This window comes from Jaculus jaculus, chromosome 6 (assembly GCF_020740685.1).
Source record: "Jaculus jaculus isolate mJacJac1 chromosome 6, mJacJac1.mat.Y.cur, whole genome shotgun sequence".
Taxonomy (NCBI): Eukaryota; Metazoa; Chordata; class Mammalia; order Rodentia; family Dipodidae; genus Jaculus; species Jaculus jaculus.
In genome coordinates this window covers 113,411,495-113,433,633 of record NC_059107.1, presented here as the reverse complement: position 1 = coordinate 113,433,633, position 22,139 = coordinate 113,411,495, and the positions used below count along the sequence as shown (strand labels likewise).

Here is a 22,139-nt window from a genome sequence, read left to right as displayed (position 1 = left end):
ACTATCAAAATGATCAAGAGGTATTGCTCTCATTTTGAGGGCAAAGACAATTTAATGGTTAATTTTGTCAATTTGATTAGATCACAGGGTGCCCAAATCAAACCAATATCAAATGTTTGGTAAAAAACATTATTCTGGATATTTCTGGGGTGGTGTCCCTTTTTTTAATGAGACAGTAAGTGAGAGAATTTGTCCACTAGGGCCTTCAGCCACTGCAGGCGCATGCGCCAACTTGTGTGCATGTGCAAATTTGCATGCTTGTGTCACCTTGTGCATGGGACCTAAAGAACCAAACATGGTTCCTTGGGCTTCACAGGCAAGCACATTAACTGCAAAGCCATCTCTCTAGCCCTGTGATGGTGCCTGGGATGAAACTAACAATTAAACTGGCATACTTCATAGGGTGAGCTGCCACTTACAAGTGGGCCTCATCCAACTAGACGAAGATCTATATAGAACAGGAAAGCTAATCTTGCCCTGACTGAAACAATTTTGCCTTCAGACTGTTAGTGAATCATGTCTCTTCCTGGTTCCTGGGACTTCAAACTCAGACTGGAACACCACCACTGGTTCTCTTGGGTCTCTAGCTTACCAACTCACCTTGAAGCCTCTGGGACATGACATCCTCCAGGATTACATGAGCCAATTCTTTATAACAACCGGTGCAGTGAATGCATTGATAGCTGAATGATTGAAGATACCTGGTTTGCAAAGCTGATGGCCCATATTTGATTCACTGGTACCCACATAAAGCCAGATGTATGAAGTGGCACATTCATCTGGTATTCATTTGTAGTGGCAAGAGGCCCAGATGCACACATTCCCTCCACCTTTCTCTCCTTGCAAACAGAAAGTACATCTGTCTGTCTTTGTTTATGTCTCTCTCAGTCTTACAATACTGTTCTATCCATTTGTCTGTGCCAACCACACTATTATTAAAAATCAATGCTTAACATGGTAGAAATTTTGGTCCTGATGGCAGACAAGTTGAACAGATATGCCTTTCAATATTTCTCAAATCAACCCATTGCAATGACTACCCTACAGGCTTGTCAGTTTGTTATGCAATCATAAAAAATTAAAGAAGTACTCAGGGGTGGAGAGATGGCTTAGCAATTAAGCTCTTGCCTGTGAAGCCTAAGAACCCCAGTTCAAGGCTCGATTCTCCAGGACCCACATTAGCCAGATGCACAAGGGGACACATGCATCTGGAGTTCGTTTTCAGTGGCTGGAGGCCCTGTTGTGCCCATTCTCTTTCTCTATCTGCCTCTTTCTTTCTCTGTCTGTCACTCTCAAATAAATAAATAAATAAAAAGAACTAGCTCTTTAAAAAAATAATAAAGAAGTACCTAAAGAATTGGTAAAATAAAAATCAAAACTAAAGTTACTGCCTCTCATTCCATACATACATTTTAAACTACTTAATATTGATAACCTATAGTGTTTCCCCCTCTCATTACCTCATTTTAAATTACAGACTACATTTCTTAAAGATTTGTTTTATTTTATGCTGAGAGGACTTATGAACATACATGAAGCCAACAACATCCTTTTCACAATTTCTTCAAAAAACAATTCTATCAGGCTGGAGAGATGATTTAGTGGTTAAGCACTTGCCTGTGAAGCCTAAGGGCCCTGGTTCAAAGTTCAATTCCCCAGGACCCACATAAACCAGATGTACAAGGTGACGCGTGTATCTGGTGTTCGTTTGCAGTGGCTGGAGGCCCTGGTGTGCCCATTCTCCCTTTCTCTGCTTTTTTCTCTATCTGTCGCTCTCAAAGAAATAAGTTAAATTAAATATTCTTTCTTTAAAAAAATTCTATCAATACACAAAAATCAAGATGTTACTTTTGGCCAAGATGTAAATAGACCAACCTCAAATAGACTAGCCGTGAGTTCTTCCAATTCCTGTCCAAGTTGATCACGCACTTTTGAAAGTCTCTCACATTCTTCATCTTTTAACTTCAGTTCCTATGAGAAATTGGTAATTCTAATTTAGATCTTCGTAGTCTGAAGTTAGATTGTATAAACTAAATAATATTTACTAATAAAATTAAAAAATATTAACACCATCTTCTTCATGTTCATATAGAAAATGTCTGGTGCTTGCTAAGTGGAAGGTAATTCAATTATTATTAAGCAAGTAATTCAATTATTCTTACTAATACCAGTTTTAAAAAAAATCAGGGCTAGAGAGATGGCTTTGTGGTTAAGGTATTGGTCTGCAAAGCCTAGGGAACCAAGTTCAACTCCCCAGTATTCTCATAAGCCAGGTGCCACAAGGTGGCACATGCTTCTGGAATTCATTTGCAGGGGCTAGAAGTCCTGGTATGCCCATTCTCTCTCTCCTTTTTCTCTCAAATAAACAAACATTTTTTAAAAAAATCAATCAATATTGATAATCAAATTATGAACAATCATTTAAAACTTTTCCTGTTTTCTGGGCTGGAGAGATGGCTCTGCAGTTAAGGTGCTTGCCTGCAAAGCCTAACGACCCAGGTTTAATTCCCCAGTACCACATAAAGCCACATGTACAAGGTGGCACATGCGTCTGCAGTAACTAGAGGCCCTAGTGCACCCATTCTCTCCCTCTCCCTCTCCCTCCCCCTCTCTCTCTCTCTCTCTCTCTCTCTCTCTGTGTGTGTTTGCCTCTGCTTACAATAGAAGTTTAAAAAAAAAGTTTCTTGTTTTCTATTGCTATACATTTCCCTCAGAAATTTAATGTTTTCTGATAAAAATAGTAAGACATGACCACAAATAAATAGAATAAATAGAAATTCTAAAGAAAGAAAATGGGAAACAATGATTTACTAAGAAAAGAAAATTCTCTAGGGCAAAACTATAGAAAACAGTCACACGCAGCAGAAGAAAAAAGCTGGTGTTATAAAACAATTCCTCAAACTATAACAAATTAGACTGAATGACTTCAAGTTCACGACTACAAAGTCAACCACACAGAGATTCTGCATGCAAAATATGCCCCATGAAACTTGTATTACAGATAAAGCAAGACAGTCAGCAGTCAATACAGGGGGGAGAAAAGAGTTTCATAATCTTTTCCCAGATATTTTCTTATACAGAGCTTACATATTACTCAACCAATGTCACAGATTCATAAGTGTTTCCCAGCAGGAGCTAAAGCTGAACATATGTAAAGAATAAGTGTAGTGCTATAATGATATTAGTTATGCATCGTCCTACCCCATGGGGTATTTTTAAATTTTTTATTGGTAATTTTCATACATGAACATAATGTATATAATCATAATCATCCCTTCCCATTGACTTTTTTCTTCCTCCCCATCCCCTTTTCACTATCCCCATTCTTCTTTCCAACTGATCCCTCTTTTATTTTCATGTTTGGGGTTTCTGTTTTGTTTTGTTTTGCCCTCCTCCATCATATGTGAATGTGAATGGGCCTAATTTTGTGCAGGTCTTGTGCAAGGAACAACAGATGCTATGAGATCATGAGTGCAACAGCCTGAAAAGTAGTCATTTCAAATACAGTATGTGAAAGAATAAAACTTTTTCTTGGGGCTGGAGAGATGGCTTAGTGGTTAAGCACATGCCTGTGACCCCGGTTCAGGGCTCGATTCCCCAGGACCCACATTAGCCAGATGCACAAGGGGGCGCATGCGTCTGGAGTTCGTTTGTAGTGGCTGGAGGCTCTGGCACACCCATTCTCTCTATATCTGCCTCTTACTCTCCCTGTCTCTCTCAAATAAATAAATGAAAATAAACACAAAATTAAAACTTTTTCTTACCCTCTGAGCTTTTGCAAGTTCTTCTTTTAATCTTTCGTAGCCCTTTTCTCTAACTTCCAGAACAGATGGACTTCGTAAACGGGACAGACTATCTGTACTCAATCCAAAAATATCATCACTGCCAGCACAAGCCTCTGGGACAGTGGCACCCTGCAAAAATTCCCTCTCAGCATTACAGTTGTCCTTCCTTGTAGTTGCTTTTGTTAGCCCAGTTGCAGCTCCAGAGGTAACACAAGATGCTGAGTCTGTAACATGAATGCTACAAAGGAGAGGAACTGTCAGAATACATCAGCATAAGCTCAGAAGAAATGACATAATCACAGACCACCACAATATCCAATTTACCAGCCTTTATATTTCATTAACAGCAAGTGCTCAGCCATACCAGCTATGTCTGCAGTGCTTGACTTACATGACTAATGGTTGTCCTTCATATTATACACTAGAATCATAGCACACACAACATCTTTTGCCATTACAGAAGTTTTTTTCATTATTATTATTATTATTATTATTATTTGAGATTAGGCCTCATTCTAGCCCAGGCTGACATGGAATTCCCTCTGTAGTCTCAGGGTGGCCTTGAACTCATGGCAATCCTCCCAAGTGCTAGGATTAAAGGTGTGTACCACCACACCTGGCTCCATCACAGAAGTCGTTCACTGGATAGTACACCTCAACTACAGGAGTCACAAACCATAGCCTACAGGCCACATCAAGCCTGCCCCTGTTTTCATAAGGCCCACAAGCCAAGAATGGCGAAAAGACATAAAAATAATATTTTGTGGCATGTAAAAACTGCAGGAAATTCAAAATTATTTGTCTGCCTGAAGTTTTACTGGAGCACTGCCATGCTCCTTCATTCATTTACACACTGTCTATGGCTGTTTCCACACTCTAAAGGCAGAACTGAATATTTAGGACCAAAACTGGCTATAAAAGCCTAAAATATTTACTATCTGGTCCTTTATATTAATTTACTAATCCCTGGACTAGAGAATAACATGTATCATTCTATGTGGGGATATTTATTTAAAATTTCTAAGACAGTAAGACTTAAGGCAACCAAACAAATGATTTTTTAGACAATAATCTAAAACATGTATACTGAAGACATCCTACCTGATACTAGATATTTCTGTACAGTTCAAATGTCTAGGGGATGAATACACGGGTTGTGTAGGAAGATCAGAAACATCTAACGCATTAGCTTGAATAGGAGCAGAGCACAAAGATGAAGGATGTGGCCGGTAGATGACGCTTGGTGAGGTAGTCTGCTCTTGGGATCCTGAGTCACAGACACCAAGAAGGTCTGGAGAAGTAGGCGAAGCAAGGTTTACTTCATGGAAGCCTTCCAAGGGCTCATTAGCCATAGCAACGGCTTCATCATAAGATAGCCTGAGCTAAAACCAAAAACAGACTCAATGAATCTTAGATACTTACATTCAATTAATCTCAGATGCTTAATTCTAAACTAAAATGCATGAAATCTAAAATGTGTTTGATATTTTACACAATAAAATATAAGGTTCCAATAAAAGATAGTGTTGTAGTCAGGTTCACATTGCTGATAGAAATCACCTGACCAAAAGCACAGCTTGTGGGAAAAAGAGGTTTATTTTGGCTTACAGGCTCAAGCTCCATGACGGCAGGGAAAATGACAACATGAGCAGAGGGTGGACATCAGCCCATGACCAATACAAGGTGGACCATAGCAACAGGAGAGTGTGCCAAACACTGGCATGGGGAAACTGGCTATAACACCCATAAGCCCGCCCCCAACAATACACTGCCTCCTGGAGGAGTTAATTCCCAAATCTCCATCAGCTGGGGATCTAGCCTTCAGAACACCTAAGTTTATGGGAGACACCCGCATCAAACCACCACATTCTGCCCCTGGCCCCCATAAACTTATTAAAACCCCATACACGCCTTAATCATTTTCTAAAAATATTTATTTATTTATTTACTGGACACACACACACACACACAGAGGAGAGGAGATGTATTGGGCATGCCAGAGCCTCTAGCCACTGCAAATGAACTCCAGATGCTTGTGCCACCTTTGTGCATTTGGCTTTATGTGAGTGCTGGGGAATCAAACCTGGGTCTTTTGGCTTTGCTAGAAAATGCTTTAGCTGCTAAGCCATCTCTAGCCCCTTGATCAATTTTTTTCTTATGACTGGCAATCAGTTTTAGTAGTTGGAGGTGAGTAATGAGGCCAGCTAAGTTGTGTTGGTGATTTCCCTGCAAATTCAATATACTTATCTTTGTGGTTCTTGACTAGTTTAGTTTATGATTTGAGATACTCTTCAGTTGAAACAAGTTAGTTCTGTTGGAGTCACTCGTTATTGCAGAGTACAGCTGTGTAAAAATAGTAGCATGTTTTACTCATGCAGCCACTATCAGTATGACTACATTTTAACACATTCTTATGTTTTAAAGAGAAAGAACTCACTATACAGCTAAGGACAACCATGAACTTGTGATCCTTCCACCTCCACTCCTAGAGTCCTGGGATTACAGATGTGTACCACCATACCTGGTTTATGCGGTGCTGAGGTCAAACATGCTTCAGGCATGCTAGGCTGCCCAGCTCTCTACTCACTGAGTGAGCCACATCACCAGAGCCTGGATTTTTAAAAATACTTTCGATTGGTGCTATGAGAGAATTAAAGTTTCTAGTTAAACAGGGAATATGCATTTCTGCATTTTATGGAAGAAATTATATACCCTACTAGTGCTTGTGTTTTGGAACTTGAAAGATCTGGGAAGGCTCATTCATGGTTGTTAAAAGTGCTGTTGTAGGAGGACAGAATTGGAAGATGGGGGGATTCTAATAGCTTTTCAAGCTAATTAAATGATCTGCTTGTATGTATAGTGGGAACTAAATAAGAGGTTTGTAAGATTCTCAAGTGAACAAGTTAAGCAGTGTCTTGGTTCTCATGTGAACTTTGTAAAGTAATGGAGTACTTATATAAGCATTTTTTTGTTAGTGGAGAAACTGAAGCTTGCTTGTTATTAATGATGGTTTTATTGAGATCATACAATGTGGCAAGAACACTGTTCTGTGCTAGTAGTGCCTTAAGAGATTGTCTTCTTGTATCTTCACGGTGTCTAGAACATAGGAGGGGATAGTGTTCCCCATTCTCATTCTGTTAGAAAAGCCTAAGGACCCAACTGTAAAGGAGTTTTGGAACACTTGGTTAATTTTGAATGGAACCTGCCCATTAGATGTTAATTTAATCACATGGTTAGTTTATGATTAGATGGGAGAATAGCCTTGTACTTAGGGTATAGAGTGAATATATGTGAGTATATGTATATGTTAATGGCTAGTGAGCATCATGTCTAATACATTCACAAATGCCTCAAAAATGTTCATGTTGGCTGAAAGATAGATAAAAGCTCTGCAATTCACATGTAAATCTAAAAAGGTTCAAAACAAACCAAAAAAAAAAAATGACCTATCTAGAGGCCCACAGCCAGTATTAAGCAGAACAGAACAGTCAGATGAACTGGTCTGTCTTGTTCTTAATGAGCTTTCATGTATCCACTTATCTTTACTGTCTTTTCTACTTTTTTTTAAAACCAAGGTTGTAGCTGATGGCAAATGAACTCTTTCTGCATTTTCTATAACTTTTTATTGATTTATATATCATGTATTTAATTTTTATATTATACATAATATATTCTGATCATACCCCTTCCCATCACTGTTTTACTAGTACTCACTGTCACAACTTTCACTGCCGTTTTCAAGTTTTTCTCAAGGGAGTTTGTCTTTTATATAGTACTTTTAATAAGATCACTTAATAAGTGTCATTTTTTTCTTTGCTGTCTTTTAAGTAGGTTTTTTTCTTGGCTATCGGTGGTGCTTTGATTCAGGTGTCCCCCATAAACTTAGGTGTTCTGATGCTAGATCCCCAGCTGATGGAGATTTGGGAATTAACTCCTCCAGGAGGCAGTGTATTGTTGGGGGCGGGCTTATGGGTGTTATAGCCAGTTTCCCCATGCCAGTGTTTGGCACACTCTCCTGTTGCTATGGTCCACCTTGTATTGGTCATGGGCTGATGTCCACCCTCTGCTCATGTTGTCATTTTCCCTGCCGTCATGGAGCTTGAACCTGTAAGCCAAAATAAACCTCTTTTTCCCACAAGCTGCGCTCTTGGTCAGGTGATTTCTATTAGCAATGAGAAGCTGACTGTAACAGGCGTGTTTCTGACTTGTACTTCATGTTCTTCCCCTAACCCCCGAGGTCATCATATCTCACAGCAGAAGCAATATCCAATCTTTACCGTTAACTGTGTTGTACAGCGGTACTAAATTTGTATGCACCAGCTGATTAAATGGTGTCAACTAAAATGACTTCTTTCTAAGATGCATTTTTGAACTGAAAAATGTTCAGGTAATTAGGATGCATTTTTGGTAAGATATTTTCCATTAAGCATTGAGAAGCAGAGTGTGGATACACACCTATAATCCCAGCCCTCAGAGGCTAGAGGATCTCCAAACTGAGGCCAACTCAACTTATATGGGGGACTTTTCTCAAAAGAAGACCAGGAGGGAAGGAGTGGGAAACTCTAATGAGAGGAAAGTTGTCTTGCTATCTGCAGCAGCTGTTGCAGAGCCGGAATTACTCAACTGTATGAGTTCAAGCCCAGTCCCTTACAGATGCTGCACCCAGGTGTACTGGCTTCTTCCGGATTCAAAATAAAATGCCTGGCTACTCGCAAGGTTTTTGGTGGGCTTTTTCCTCTCCTCCTGCTCCTGGGCCATTCATCCCTCAGCATCTGAGGTTTTTGCCACAAGTAAGGTTTTGGCCTTTGCACCCTGGCAGCTTGGCTGCCACCAGGGTGAGAAAGGACGCACACGGACTCTTGGAGCGCGTGTGTATCCACTCCTCACCCTTTGGTTCTTAGGTTAACCTCCCTTGCCATTCCCCCTTCTCAGGTCCACAGACTCTCCCTCACCCCTCTTGACTTCAGAATAAATTTGACAATTCACAAAAATAGTCCTTCTCAGTCTTGCTTTCTTTCAATTCTTTAAGCAAAGCAAACAGGAACTCAGGTATGGAGTTTGCGTTTGAACCCCCAGAGTAAGTCGTATTTTACCAAGATCATGAAGAAAACACACATACACAATTTAAATAAAGTCTAGGCACCTGACTTACATCAATAATCCAAGTGAACAAATAAAATGTATTTCCCAGGCTGGAGAGATGGCTTAGTGACTAAGGCATTTGCCTGCAAATCCAAAGAATCCAGATTCAGTTCTCTAGGACCCATGTAAGCCAGATGCATAAGGTGATATAAGCATCTAGAGTTCATTTGCAGTGGATGATGACCCTGGTGTGCCCATTCTCATTCTCTCTCTCTCTCTGCCTTCTCTCAAATAAAATATTATATTCATAAGTAAAATAAAAATATTAAAAACACATTTCCTTATTCAGAATATGTATTAGGGTTTTCTAGAGAAACAGAACTGATAAGAATGAATTGTATGAAAAACAGAATTGGGGCTGGAGAAATGGCTTAATGGCTAAGGTGCTTGCCTGCAAGCCCAAAGGACCCAGGTTTGATTCCCCAGGACCCTCATAAGCCAAACGCACAAAGGGGCATATGTGTCTGAAGTTCGTGTGCAGTGGCTGGGGACCCGGGTGCACCCATTCTGTCTTTCACTCTGTCAAATAAACAAAGAAAAATTTAAAAAAATTTTAAGGCAATTTACTGGATTAGCTTAGGGCAGTCCGACAATAGCAGTCTGCAGGTTTGAGTCAAGGAATCTGGTAGCTACTTAGTCTATGTGGCTGAATGCCTCAGCAGTCCCTATCCAGCACTGAAGGCTTCTTGGAGAGCCACAGGTCTTCAGTCCATGATGGAAAGTTGAGGAAACTTGGTTCCAATACTGAGGAAGGATAGCCAAACAGGATACATGCATGTGCAAGTGAGGCACTCACCAACAAGCAGCACAGGCAGCCAGGTGGGAGGAAGAGGGCTTTTTCCTCTCAGAGCTGCCCTAGATAAAGCCCACCACCAGAAGGGCTGCCTACTGTGGGTGAAGAGCTTGCTGTGAAGGAAGGACTTCCTCCTTCAGTCAATCAATCCTTCCTGGAAGCAACCTCAGTGAGCCACCCAACTGGAATGTCTGTGGAATCCTAATCAGATCAAGTTGACAATAGAACTTAGCTATCACAGAGCATGTATCTTCTTACTTGACCTTGACAAGTGAGAAAAACTTTCACACTGTGGTTTGTATCTTTCTCCCAATCAACTTGAAGTATGTAAATATTAAATAATTTAATTCCGTATTTACTAAAACTGCTCAAAGCACTACACTTTAGAAATAAATCCTTTTCAACCTAATAGGTTACATGATATCAGAGAAGAGTAGAAACACCAATGTCTGAACAAGAAAACTCAGGTTCTCACTTTCACCACTCTACCATATCCCTATGAACTTGGCCAAGTCACTTAGCTCTGAGCCCAAGCCCCTTCACCTATTTGTACTGAATTGGAACCTAATAGCCCAGATGGATAAAGTGTTAAGTGTGGCCATCTGCTAGAAGGTAGGCCAGAATTTGACTCTCTGTAGCAGTTATTTTATCATTGTTAAGACAAAACACCTGCAAAAGCAGCTTAACAAAGGAAAGGGTTTCCAGTTTCCAGGGGAAGTTTTATCATGGCAGAAAGCATGGCAAGAACAGACATCACATCTCCACATCAGCAGGAATGAAGTAGAGAGTAAGCTCAGTGTGGCAAGCAAGGCTGAACTAATACAACACTCCAAGGCCCGCCCCCAGCAACACAAATCCTCCAGCAAAGCTCCACCAGCAAGGGATTAAGTATGAGGTTTAACCACAAACACAGAAGGCTACAGGGAGCATCCATCACACATTCAAACTACTACACTTCCCAATGGGGAAGACAAGCAGTATTGTATTCCTCACCATAAAGCCTGTACTCTCAAAGGCGGCTGGCTTCATAGCTTAATTCATTACTAATGTGACCCACGTCTCAATTTTTCACCTGAAAAACGGAAACAATAAACTTCTATCTCATCAGCTGGCCATGACAATTAAGTTAGATAACACACATAAAAGTTTTCAGGAGCTTATCTGGTCCCTGTATCTGTTGATTAAAATTGATTATTATAATTAAAACTAGTTATTAAAATGATCTCTAAGGCATTTTCTGACAGATGGTGCACAAATATTACAATAAGGAGAACAAAGAGCAATGGTTTGGCTTAAATGCAGTATTGAAAATAAAATGCATATTGTTCGGTGTTAGATTTGGGGTTTGGGACTGGGACAGAGGCACCTAGACAAATGTTAGATTAACATTTTATTGCAAAAGGAGAGAGAAAAGAGGAAGAGAGATCAGAAAAGGAGAAAGACAAGAAGGGAGATAAAAGAAGAGGGGAGAGAGAAAGGGTGAGAGAGAAAAGACAGAGAAGGTAGAAAACAGAGAAGCCATGAGAGGGGGAGCAAAAGAACCACCTTGATGATATGGTGAGCAGGGGCTGGAGAGATGTGGCATTCCCTCTTCTCTGCCCACAATTTATTTATTTACAGACAGTTGAAAAATAAGGCAGGGCTGGGAGGAAGGTCCAGATGCTTGTTTGCTTGCTGACATATTTATTTTTCCCAGCTAGGGTCTCACTGTAGCCCAGCTAACCTGGACTCACTCTGTAGTCCCAGGCTGTGCAACCACCACACCCAGTTTCAGATGCCTTTTTTTTGGTGGGGGGGGGGGGTGTCTCAAGATAGGGTCTCAAAGTATTGAAAATTAGCACAGGCTGACCTATAATTCACTATGTACTCTCAGGCTGGCCTCAAACTCCTGACAATCCTCCTTCCTCTGTCTCCCAAGTGCTGTGACTAAAGGCATGCGCCACCAAGCCCGGTCCAGTCGTCTTTTTAAATTCCCAAATGGCTTTCTAATTCTTCATGAATTATCTAAGAAACAGCTCTTGACTTCAATCGGACTGCTATAGCACTAGTGTATAATAAAATGTTAGAAATTCCATTAATTAGTTCACCTTAAACACCTTCACCACCAGGTGTGGTGGCAAACACCTTTAATCCCAGCACTTGGGAGGCTGAGGTAGAGAGGTACGAGAATCACTGAGTTCTCCCTGAGATGACATAACGAATTCCAGGTCAGCCTGAGCTAGAGTGAAACCCTACTTCAAAAAAAAAACAAAACAAAACTTCGCCAACACTTATGGTGTACACTAAATATGTTAATTTTAAACATATATGTGCTAAGTTGTTTTCATTTATTCTTGCTAAAATAGAAGGATGATTGCCAGCTTCCACTCCTCAGAGCACAACTCAGCACTAAGTACTAGGAACACAGGTATGAACAGACTAAAGCAATTGTACATAGCCTATTAGAGCCACTATTACCCTGTGGGCCCACGGGGATGAAGGAAGGAAATGGATGTTTTAAGAAGCAAAATATAAATTTGATTTTAAATGCTAAGTAGGAGTCCAATAGATTGACAAGACAGGGAAGCAAGATAGGACACTTGGGGAATAAGGTTTGGCACTGAGGAAACTAACAAGGAAAGAGTGACAGAAAATCAAGCTGCAGAGGACAGATCATTAAAAGCTTCATTTAACAAGAAAACAGTGCTTAGTGGTTATCCTGAAAAATTGTCAGACCTTCATGTTAGAAAGTGTAGGTGTAATATAATGCAATCATTAATAAAAAGGACTCCCAAGACAATAAGTCTTTACTAGACAGAGGAAACTAGAGGCAATTGGTTATGTGGTTACCTCAACTGGCTGCACAAGGAGAAATTATGAAGGTCTGATCAATCCAAGGTCATGCACCCAGGTCGTTCATTTACCATCTATGCATGTACACATACAATTTGATCCAGCCAATCCTCACAGCAGCCCCTGGAAATGGTTCTAAGCCCTATTTTACAGACATGGAAACTGAGATTCAGAGAGATTGGCCAAGGTCAAACAGGCAAAGAAGATTCAAGCCCTGGTGTGTCTGATTCCAACACCTGACCTGCTATATTTAAGATATAGTTACAAGGTAAATTGATTGGGGACAGGGCAGCAGATAAAGGTTACATTAAGACACAGGATTGCCAAGGCCAGTTTCACTCAAACCAACCACAAGAAGTTAACAATCCACACAGAAAAAATACTTTTAAGTCTCTAAAACCTTATTATTTCCAGAAAAAAAACCTGAAATTTCCTAATGTGCTGCTACTGAAATGAACATCTGCCATATTCTATGTCCTTTCTCTTCTTCTATTCATTTTGCTATTATCATTTCCTTCTCTATTTTACGACTTTGCTGAATTTTTGAAAAACCATTGAATTCTTTACAGGACTTTGAAAAACACAATACATAAATCAAAATAAACAGAAGCTTGCTTTTACTTTTTCCTGTGTTGTTCAGCCACAATACAGAATGAAATACTATCATTTGTGGTAATATGGATGACCTGGAGGGCCTGAAGCCAGGCACAGAAAGACAGATTGCCATGATCACACTTACCAAGTGAGGGCTTAAAACACTAGCAGAGTAGTGATTACCAGAGGCTGGGAGGGTGAGGGTGGGCATGGAAAAGGAGAGAGAAAATGGTTAACGTGCAGAGATGCAGCTGGATGGAAGAGTAACTTCTCACGTACATACACAGTAAGGTAACCATGGCTGACAATAGACTATTTATAAATAGTTAGTAATCCCTGAATGCCCCCATCACAAAGAAATGATGGATGTTTGAGGAGATGGATATGCCATCACCCTACTAATTACACATGTATTCAACTATCACAATATGTCCCATAAATATCTAACATTGTGTGTCAATGTTATTTAGAAAGTTTTGTTTTCATTTAGAAAGCTTTCTAAATGAAAAAGCCATGGATATTTGATACTAAGACATCCGTTGGTTTTGTTTGCTTGTATTGCACTTATCTTTAGAATAACAATCTGAATTAGCTACTATTCCTGCGGCTATGACAAAATCCTGGCAAAAGCAACTAAGGAAGGCCAGATTTATTTTGGCTCACAAAGAGGGAATGCAGCCCATCATGGCACGAAGATGTGGCAATGGGAGTGTGAGGTGGATGGTCACACTGCAAACACAGCTGTGGAGCAGAGAGAGATGAACACTAGTGCTCAGCAAGCTCTCCTTTCCCCTTGTCATTCATTCCCAGCCCCCAGGTTAGTGTCGCTCCTCCTCAGGGCTGGTCTACACTCCTCAGTTAAATGTCCTTTACAGACACACTCAAAGGTGTGCCTCCTAAGTAATTCTAACTCCAATCAAGCTGACAATCAGAATTAACAATCACGCATATTGAAATATTTGAAGATAAAATTGTACCATGTCTGAAATTTCATTCAAAATAACATAGGAAGCAGAGAAGTAGATAGGTTCATTGTTAAATGGTCACTGGGCTATGCCACAGGAACTCAAAGGTTCATTATACTACTGTGCCTGCTTATATTATTTGGAATGCTCTCAAAAAAGTTTGAGATTTGAAATTTATTTAATTACTATAGAAATAAATGAGAAAGTGTGTATACAAAATCATTTTTAACTCCCAGTATCATTTTAAAGCTGGCTTTCCAAGCTAACATTTTAGTTTGATTTTGTTCTAAGTCACACTTATGGGGGCTGGTTCAATTGGTATAGCACTTGCTGCACAATAACAAGAACCCAAGTCTGAATGCACAGAACCCATACAAAAGGCAAGTGCTACACTGTACACCTGTAACCCCAGCACTAGGGAGGCAGATATCCTGAGGATATCTTGATGGCTAGACAGAGCAACCTAATCAGGGAGCTCTAGGTTTAGTGAGAATAAGGTGGAGCCAGGCATGATGGCATATACCTTTAATCCCAGCACCGGAGAAGGCGAGGCAAGAGGATCGCTGAGTTTGAGGACAGCCTAAGACTACACAGTGAATTCCAGGTCAGCCTGGGCTACAGTGAGACCCCACCTCAAAACACACACAAAGTAATAATAATAAGGTGGAGAGAGACTGAAGAAGACACCTGATATTGGTCTCTGTCCTCCACTCACACACATCTGTACTTGTACACATACCATGGTGGTTTGATTCAGGTGTCCCCCATAAACTTAGGTGTTGTGAATGGTAGATTCCCAGCTGATGGAGATTTGGAAATTAACACCTCCAAGAGGCAGTGCATTGTTGGGGGTGGGCTTATGGGTGTTATAGCCAGTTTGCTCTTGCCAGTGTTTGGTACACTCTCCTGTTGCTATGGTCCACATTATGTTGGCCAGGGGGTGATGTCCACCCTCTGCTTATGCCATTGTTTTCCCCTGCCATCATGGAGCTTCCCCTCGAGCCTATAAACCAAAATAAACCTCTTTTTCCCAGAAGCTGCTCTTGATTGGATGATTTCTACCAGCAATGTGAACTTGACTGCAACACACAGAAATAAGCATACACACATACATGAACATCACACATGTACACACCAAAAAAAGGCACACACATTTTAAGGATTCTATAATTTCAAGTGTGAGTTTAGTTAACACAAGAGGAAATCTTGGTCAAATGGTCAAACAATGTAATCTTTCCACCTTTATTAAAATAGTCCACAGATCAATTTCGATTTATTAACTCTAAAGTATTTAATAGCGTACACAGCTTTTATGCACCCCGTATGTTCAGAGATGGTTGTTAAGTTTTTATGTTCAGGATCTTCAGAAAATGTTCTGAACTTACTGGGTTACTAAACTATATTTGACTACAAATCTTTATAACAGGAATAAAAATGGTTTTCCAAACATGTTTTCTTAATAGAGGGTGCTTTATTTTGAAAGTATGTCAACTACACCCTGAACAGGCACTGAAACAGGCACCAGCTGTAAAACAGTAACAGGTTCAAATGAGAAAGAACAGCAAAGCACAGGGGGTTAGTTAAGCTACCTTTGTTGAGAAAGGCAGAGGGAACAGTCAGTACCTTGAGAGAAACCAAAACTGAAGAAAGCGCATTGTTAACATTTGAAAAAACCTGAGCCTGTATTAGACTAGCTCCAGAAACCCTTCCCTTTAATCTAGATTCTATCACTAACTAGCTGGATGAACTTGGGCAAGTCACTTCATCCTTTGGCCCTCAGCTGTGGCATCTGTAAGCGTGGTGATAGTCTTTCTCCTGCTTACACCTGAGAAAGTCAAACTGCTTGATTATCAAAGTAAAAAAAAAAAAAATGTGTAGACTGTAAATGAACAATAGTTATGAAAATGTAAGAAAGAATAAGTGATGGGGAAATAGCAGCAGTATCCTGAGAGTTCTCTTACAAATCAGAAGGAGTCTTTATTGTAGAAGATAAAAGATAAGGTAAAAACTAGTCTTTCTGAGGCATACAGTTAAGATAATGATTTTCCTACCAACAAGGAAAATGCATTAACTTGCTGTTTTCATTCTGATTGTTTTTCACTTTGTCACCATCTGTCAAACAGGCATCCTCAAACAAATACTCAGAGCTACTAGTCTTACCTGGGCACATTAGGTAACAATTCATTTACTTAACTGGCTCCAAGCTATCACCCATATGCTCTTTTATGCTTCTAGGGTACTCTGACATTCTTGAACTGAACATTTTACTACACGGTCAATTCATACACTGATCATGTATACATACATACATACATACATACATACATACATACATCCACATGCACAAGAGGGATTTCATCAATTTCCATTCTGCGTATATTTACAATCCTGCAGTAATGAAAAGAAGTAAATTTCTCAAACTTGAACTATTCTAATAATGTCCTTTTTCTCTAAGTAATCTTGGCTATGGCTTTAGTTATTTCACTTTGTGTTGCCAATATTCTAACACAATGTTACTTTTTCTACATTTTCTAATACTACATATAAGCTAAGGTTATACAACTATCCCATTTAGTTCTACATTGAAAGAGAAAGCAGAAGGGAAAAACAGAGAGAGCAAGGTAATGCTACCTGTTGCTGAGTACCCCTTTCTTCATTCCTCAGTCCCCTTAATCCTCATCTGAGCACCCTTTCAATGTCTACAGCTAGCTCAGTTTCAAAGGCTCATCCATCAACAGCAGCACAGTTCTTGCTGGACATCAAGCCCAATGCTAAAGCTGTAGAAGGAGGTCCAGCACTCTAAGCACTCACAGACCAGAAGACAGACCCTAGAAACAGTTACAAATGCAGTGCAAAAACCAACACAATATCAACATAAAAGCCTAAAACAAGCATGAATCCAATATTACAGAACCATAAAGAGGGTACAGAACAGGAGAAACGAGCTAGAAAAGAATTTTCAAAACCCTCAGATATTTTATTTTTAGGATACTGCATGCATAGTAACAATCACATTGTCTTTTGTTGACCTGCACTTTAACTAGATTTACAATGGATAGAAGTTTAGTTTGAAAAATCATGCTGTCTCAGAATGCCCTTGTATCATTCCCTCATTACTGCAAAACAGAGCTATATCTACTACTTATACTTGCTTCTACCCTTGTACTCAACAATTCTACCTTTTGTCTTACTAGCTGTTTGGTAAAGTCTACATACATATTTTCATATACCTCTACTAGAGGTTGGGGGGATTGTGGTACTGAACCCAGGACTTTACACCTGCTCTTGCACTGACTACATCCCCAGCCCTTCTACGTTTTGTGGAACATATGTAAGATATGTAAGAGTGAGCATATATTCCTGCTCTCCACACTCTTTATAATTTCTTTCAACTCATGATGACTTGTATAGTAGATACTCAATGAATTAAAAGATTTTTTTAAAAAAAACCCTCCGGTGACATAAGAATTACATATTAAACTCATCTTAAGCATCTCATGAAAACTAAATTAAAAACAATTTTTCAGCATTACATCCTACACAAGAAGTGGTAGTGTAGTGATTAAGAACAAGCAATCCTTCAATATTACAACCTACACAGGAACTGGTGGCATGCAGTGATTAAGAGCAAACAATTCTTCAGCGTTACAACCTCTACAGGAAGAAATGATGGGGCTTAGTAATGGTTCAGAGCCCCAGGGCTGAAGACAAGCTCCTGACTTCTAATCTAAACTTGTCATGTGGCCCCGAGCAAGCTCTCAGTGTCTCAATTTTCTCAACTATAAAATGAGGAAGGTAAATGACCTGTCTCCGGGTTTGTGAGAGAGAATGAGTTGGAGCAGTGCTGAGATGAGGATGTGGCACAAGAACAGCATAAATTCAGCAACAGTAGGAGTGGTGGGGGTATCACCATAATCACAAACCTTGGGTACTTTTGAAGCAAAAGTACAAATAACACCATCTTTCATCTTTGTGCTTCCTTGTAAGTAATACGCTGTTTGTTTGTTTTCCAGAAGATATAAACCACAACACAAAGAACAGTAATTTTAAAAGTTCCATTTGGGGCAGTCACATGGTTTTAAATCTTGGTTTGGCTATTACCCAGCTATGAATGACAACTAAGCAACTATAGAAAAGTTATTTTGCCTCTGTGTACTTCAGACTTCAGATTTCTAAAATCCGATAAACCACCTATAGTCCAGCCATAGTGCCTGGCATACTGTCAAACTAATGTTTATTCCTCCTTCCTTCCCCCATCTCTCACCCAGACTATCTAAAGTCCTCATCACACCATTATGCAGTTCAGATTGGGTTGAAACATGAAAAAATGGCAAGGTACTGGCCTTTTAATATGTTCCTACCTACTACATTCTCAATCAATTATTAACCCAAGGTCATCTGCTTGGTTAAGTGAGGACAGTGAAAGCCAAATAATTTTTCATTACATCAACTCATATATCTGTTCAGTGAGAACTCTTTAGGAGAAAAAATATATACTAAATACTGTAATATATGTAAAACTAATGTGACCTACAAGCTTTTGTTCTGAAAATGTAAAAATGAGGAGTGAGCTATTTCTAGGAACTTTTCAATTTAACAATTCTTTGCAGAGTATCTATGTATGTGCTCGGGGTGAGAAAGAGGTTAAAGGTTTAGAAAAAATCTGAGGTAAAGGATATTAAGGGAAGTATAGGGTTAAATTATACAGTTTTAGAAAATGTGGAAAAAGCAATTTTGACTTATTTTAGAATATTGGCAACACAAAACTGAATAACTAAAGCCATAGCCAAGGTTACTTAGAAAAAAAACCATAAATTGTTAGAATAGTTCAAGTTTGAGAAATTTGTTTCTTTTCATTAAGGCGGGATTGTAAATATACACAGAGTGGAAGTTGATGAAATTCTGCTGGTACATGTGGATGTAAACACTGTAATTATCCATTAATTCATAATATTATTGTATTGGAAGTGAAAAAAAGGACATTTCTTCTAACAAAAAGAAATGTGTTATGGTAGTAAACTTGTCTAACTGTTAGGTAAGTTACTTCCGTAAGGTCCATGAAGGCTTTTAGAATTAGGTTATACAAACCAGATTCAAGATACAACGGCTATGCAAACATGAAAAGTCCTATCAAAATGCGCAGTCCTAGTAAATAAATAACAACGTCAACAGAGCAAGGCCCCATAAAATAGTGAAATATTTAACAGTATCAAACATTTACAATGATGGTCAACATACCTATTCTGCCTCTTTTCTCCTTGATTTGTCATTCACCATTTAAGGAAAAAAAAAAGTGAAGAACAAAATAAGGGTAATGAGCAGAAACTGGGTCTTTCAATGTATTTACAATAGCACAGTTTGTTTTAATCCTCTTACGGGGCCTCTTCCCCCAATCGTGCAATCATCCCACAGCCAAGAGAGTGAGTGGAGGGCTCTTTGCAGACCCGGAAAGGAAGGAACCCGGGAGAGAGAGAAACAGGGGTGGGTAACAGGTAGCCTGAGAACTGGCAACATTTCCTTGAAACTAAATTGCCGGGGGAGTGGGGGGGGGGGCATCGGTCTGCGCGGCGGGCTCCCTCCCGCGTTCGCACACCCGGCGCTCCAGGTACCGCCCACAGGCGGACCCTCGCGCGCGGGGAGTCCCCGCAGCACCCAGCACCCGCTCCGGCCACGACCGGGGCTCGAGCGCGCGCCGGCGCGGGACGCCCTGTCCACCTGGCCGCGGCCCGCGTCCTCTCGCCTAAGTCCCCCCAACAGCGCCCGGCCAGGAGGAAGTGAGTCCCGGCAGGTTTCACCCAACCCTCCCGAGCGAGGGCTACCCGCGCGGCTCGGCCGCCCCCGTCCCCGGCGCCCCGGGTCAGCCGACACGCTCCGACGGGCGGCGGCGGGCAGCGAGCCGGGGCGGCAGAGTTGGGGAGTGCCGCGCGGGCAGCGGGGACGGAGCTCTCCGGGCCCGGCCGGAGCAGCAGGCCGGGACCCCGCGCCCGCCCGCACCTGCACCTGCCGCGCCCGCCGTCCCCGCGCCGCGCCGACAGGGCGGTGCTCCGCGCCCGGGCCTCCCGCCGCACTCACCTGACCAAGCCCCACCGCGGCCGCTGCCGGCGCTCAGGGGCGCCCGCCGAGCCGCCGGGAGCGGGTCCGAGACCCGGACGAGGGCAGCGGGCCGACGCCGCTCCACTCCGCCGCGGCGGGCGCAGTGCGCTGGGAGCCGCCGAGGTGGAGGGGGGAGAGGGAGCGGACTGCGCCTGCGCCGCGAGCGCGGCCCGGAGCCGGGAGTCCCCGGGGAGGGAAGGTGGGGCTGGGGGCGGGGCCGGCGAGGGGCCGACGGGGCCCGTGCGCTGCGGCGCCCCCTGGCGCCAGGCGGGGCGCGGCGCAGGTTGCCTGGGTACCTACCTCCGCGTGCCGTTTCCCTGGAAACCACCGCGGGCTGCCTCAGCCTCGGGCTAACTTTTGAGCGTGTGGAGCTCCTGGATGGGAAGAGGCACCTCTGTGTGAGTAGAGGAGACGTCAAAAGTACGGGCCCAAGGGACCGACAGACCCCAGATCCCATCATTCCAGCAGCTAGCAGCCAGGGCGTTTAAGAACATCGTTTCTGTGCCTGTCTTCTGTCATCCTTTATGTGAACTGTCTTAACAAACTTCCACCCCACGTTTGTTTTCCAAGTGGGAAAAGTCAAAGGCCAGACGGAGCCAATCTCTGAAGATCTGAACAAAGAAACGCACTCACCATTTGTATGCCTATGTTGAGAAGAAACACGTACAACTTTTGTGATGCACCCCGAACAGGACTGCCATGCTGTGTGTGGGGGTCACATCTTAGAAGCAGTAGGGGAAAGTGGGTTGTGTGTGGCTATTCCAATCACAAGTCTTATGTTTGAATCTTCCCCCCAACCCCCACTACCTCTGTGGCCTTGGCAAGTTAAATCTCCGATAACCCTGATTTCTTAACAATAAATGATTGGGATAAGAATATCTACCTCACTGAGGGTTTAAGAGTTCAAATGTGTAAAACAGTGTACTTCATGACATAGTGCCCAATGAGTAAGTTATTACATAAAAACACTGCTATTATATCTATTATCCAAAAGAAACCCAGAAAGCCACTTTTTAAAAATATTTATTTAGTTATTTGTAAAGAGAAAAGAGAGAATGGGTGTGCCAAGGCCTCTAACCATTGTAAACAAACTCCAGACTCATGCACCACTTTGTGCATCTGGCTTTATGTGGCCACTGGGGGAATCAAACCTGGGTCATTAGGCTTTGTAGGCAAGGGCCTTAACGGCCAAGTCATCTCTCCAGCCCCCATTCTTTTTCTTTTCTCTTTCTTTTTAATCCATCTCCAAAATATCAGCAACGTCTATTCATTCCAATTCACAAATAATTCTTTTTTTTTTTTTTCTTTTAGGGACAGCAAAGCAGAGGGAGGAGAACGAATTGGCATGCTGGGGCCTTAGCCACTGCAACCGAATTCCAGACACTTGCATGACCTAGTGGGCATGTGTGACCTTGCGCCTGCCTCACCTTTGTGCCTCTGGCTAATGTGGGATCTGGAGAGTTGAACATGGGTCCTTAAGGCTTCGCAGGCAAGCGCATTAACTGCTAAGCCATCGCAGGCCCCAAATAATTCTTAAACCTATCTTGTTTTATTCATTGCTTACTAGATATGACCTGCATCATTCGCAGACTACTAACTCTTCTCCCCTATGCCATGTCATTCAGCAAAGTTATTACACTCTTATCTATGTGAAAACCCATTACAAACAGTCCCTAGTACTCAAAGACTCAAGCACAGGGAGACAAGAACACCTTGTGGACTGTCTCTTGCCTTGCCATATTCTCATACTTTATAGCTTCTTTTCCCTAAAGTGGTGTCACTCATCTGTCTTTACCTGGCTGATTCTTGTTTATCCTTCACAGACTAATGGTTTCAAGTTCATTGTGAACTTTCTCTGTTGCTTACCACCCAATGCATTATGGACTCAGCACCTGTCCCTACCTGTGATCCCATAACACTTTTCCTTTTGCTAAC

General features: G+C 41.6%; 1 protein-coding gene across 3 annotated transcripts in view; it reads right to left on the bottom strand.

Moving 5' to 3' along the window:
• LOC101608161 (RAB3A interacting protein) overlaps positions 1–20,262 on the bottom strand; it is a 42,393-nt gene extending 22,131 nt beyond the window's left edge. For 2 of the 3 annotated variants that reach the window (XM_045153037.1, XM_045153039.1), the window contains exons 1-4: positions 19,350–19,368; positions 4,887–5,167; positions 3,765–4,023; positions 1,876–1,971 (exon numbers count right to left, since the gene is read on the bottom strand). In XM_045153037.1, coding sequence (XP_045008972.1) covers positions 1,876–1,971; positions 3,765–4,023; positions 4,887–5,137 — 606 coding nt within the window. In that variant the 5' untranslated portion in view covers positions 5,138–5,167; positions 19,350–19,368. Of the gene's footprint in view, positions 1–1,875; positions 1,972–3,764; positions 4,024–4,886; positions 5,168–19,349; positions 19,369–20,183 lie in introns of those variants that run through there. The other variant, XM_045153038.1, reaches the window with a different exon arrangement.
• Positions 20,263–22,139: the final 1,877 nt, after the last annotated feature.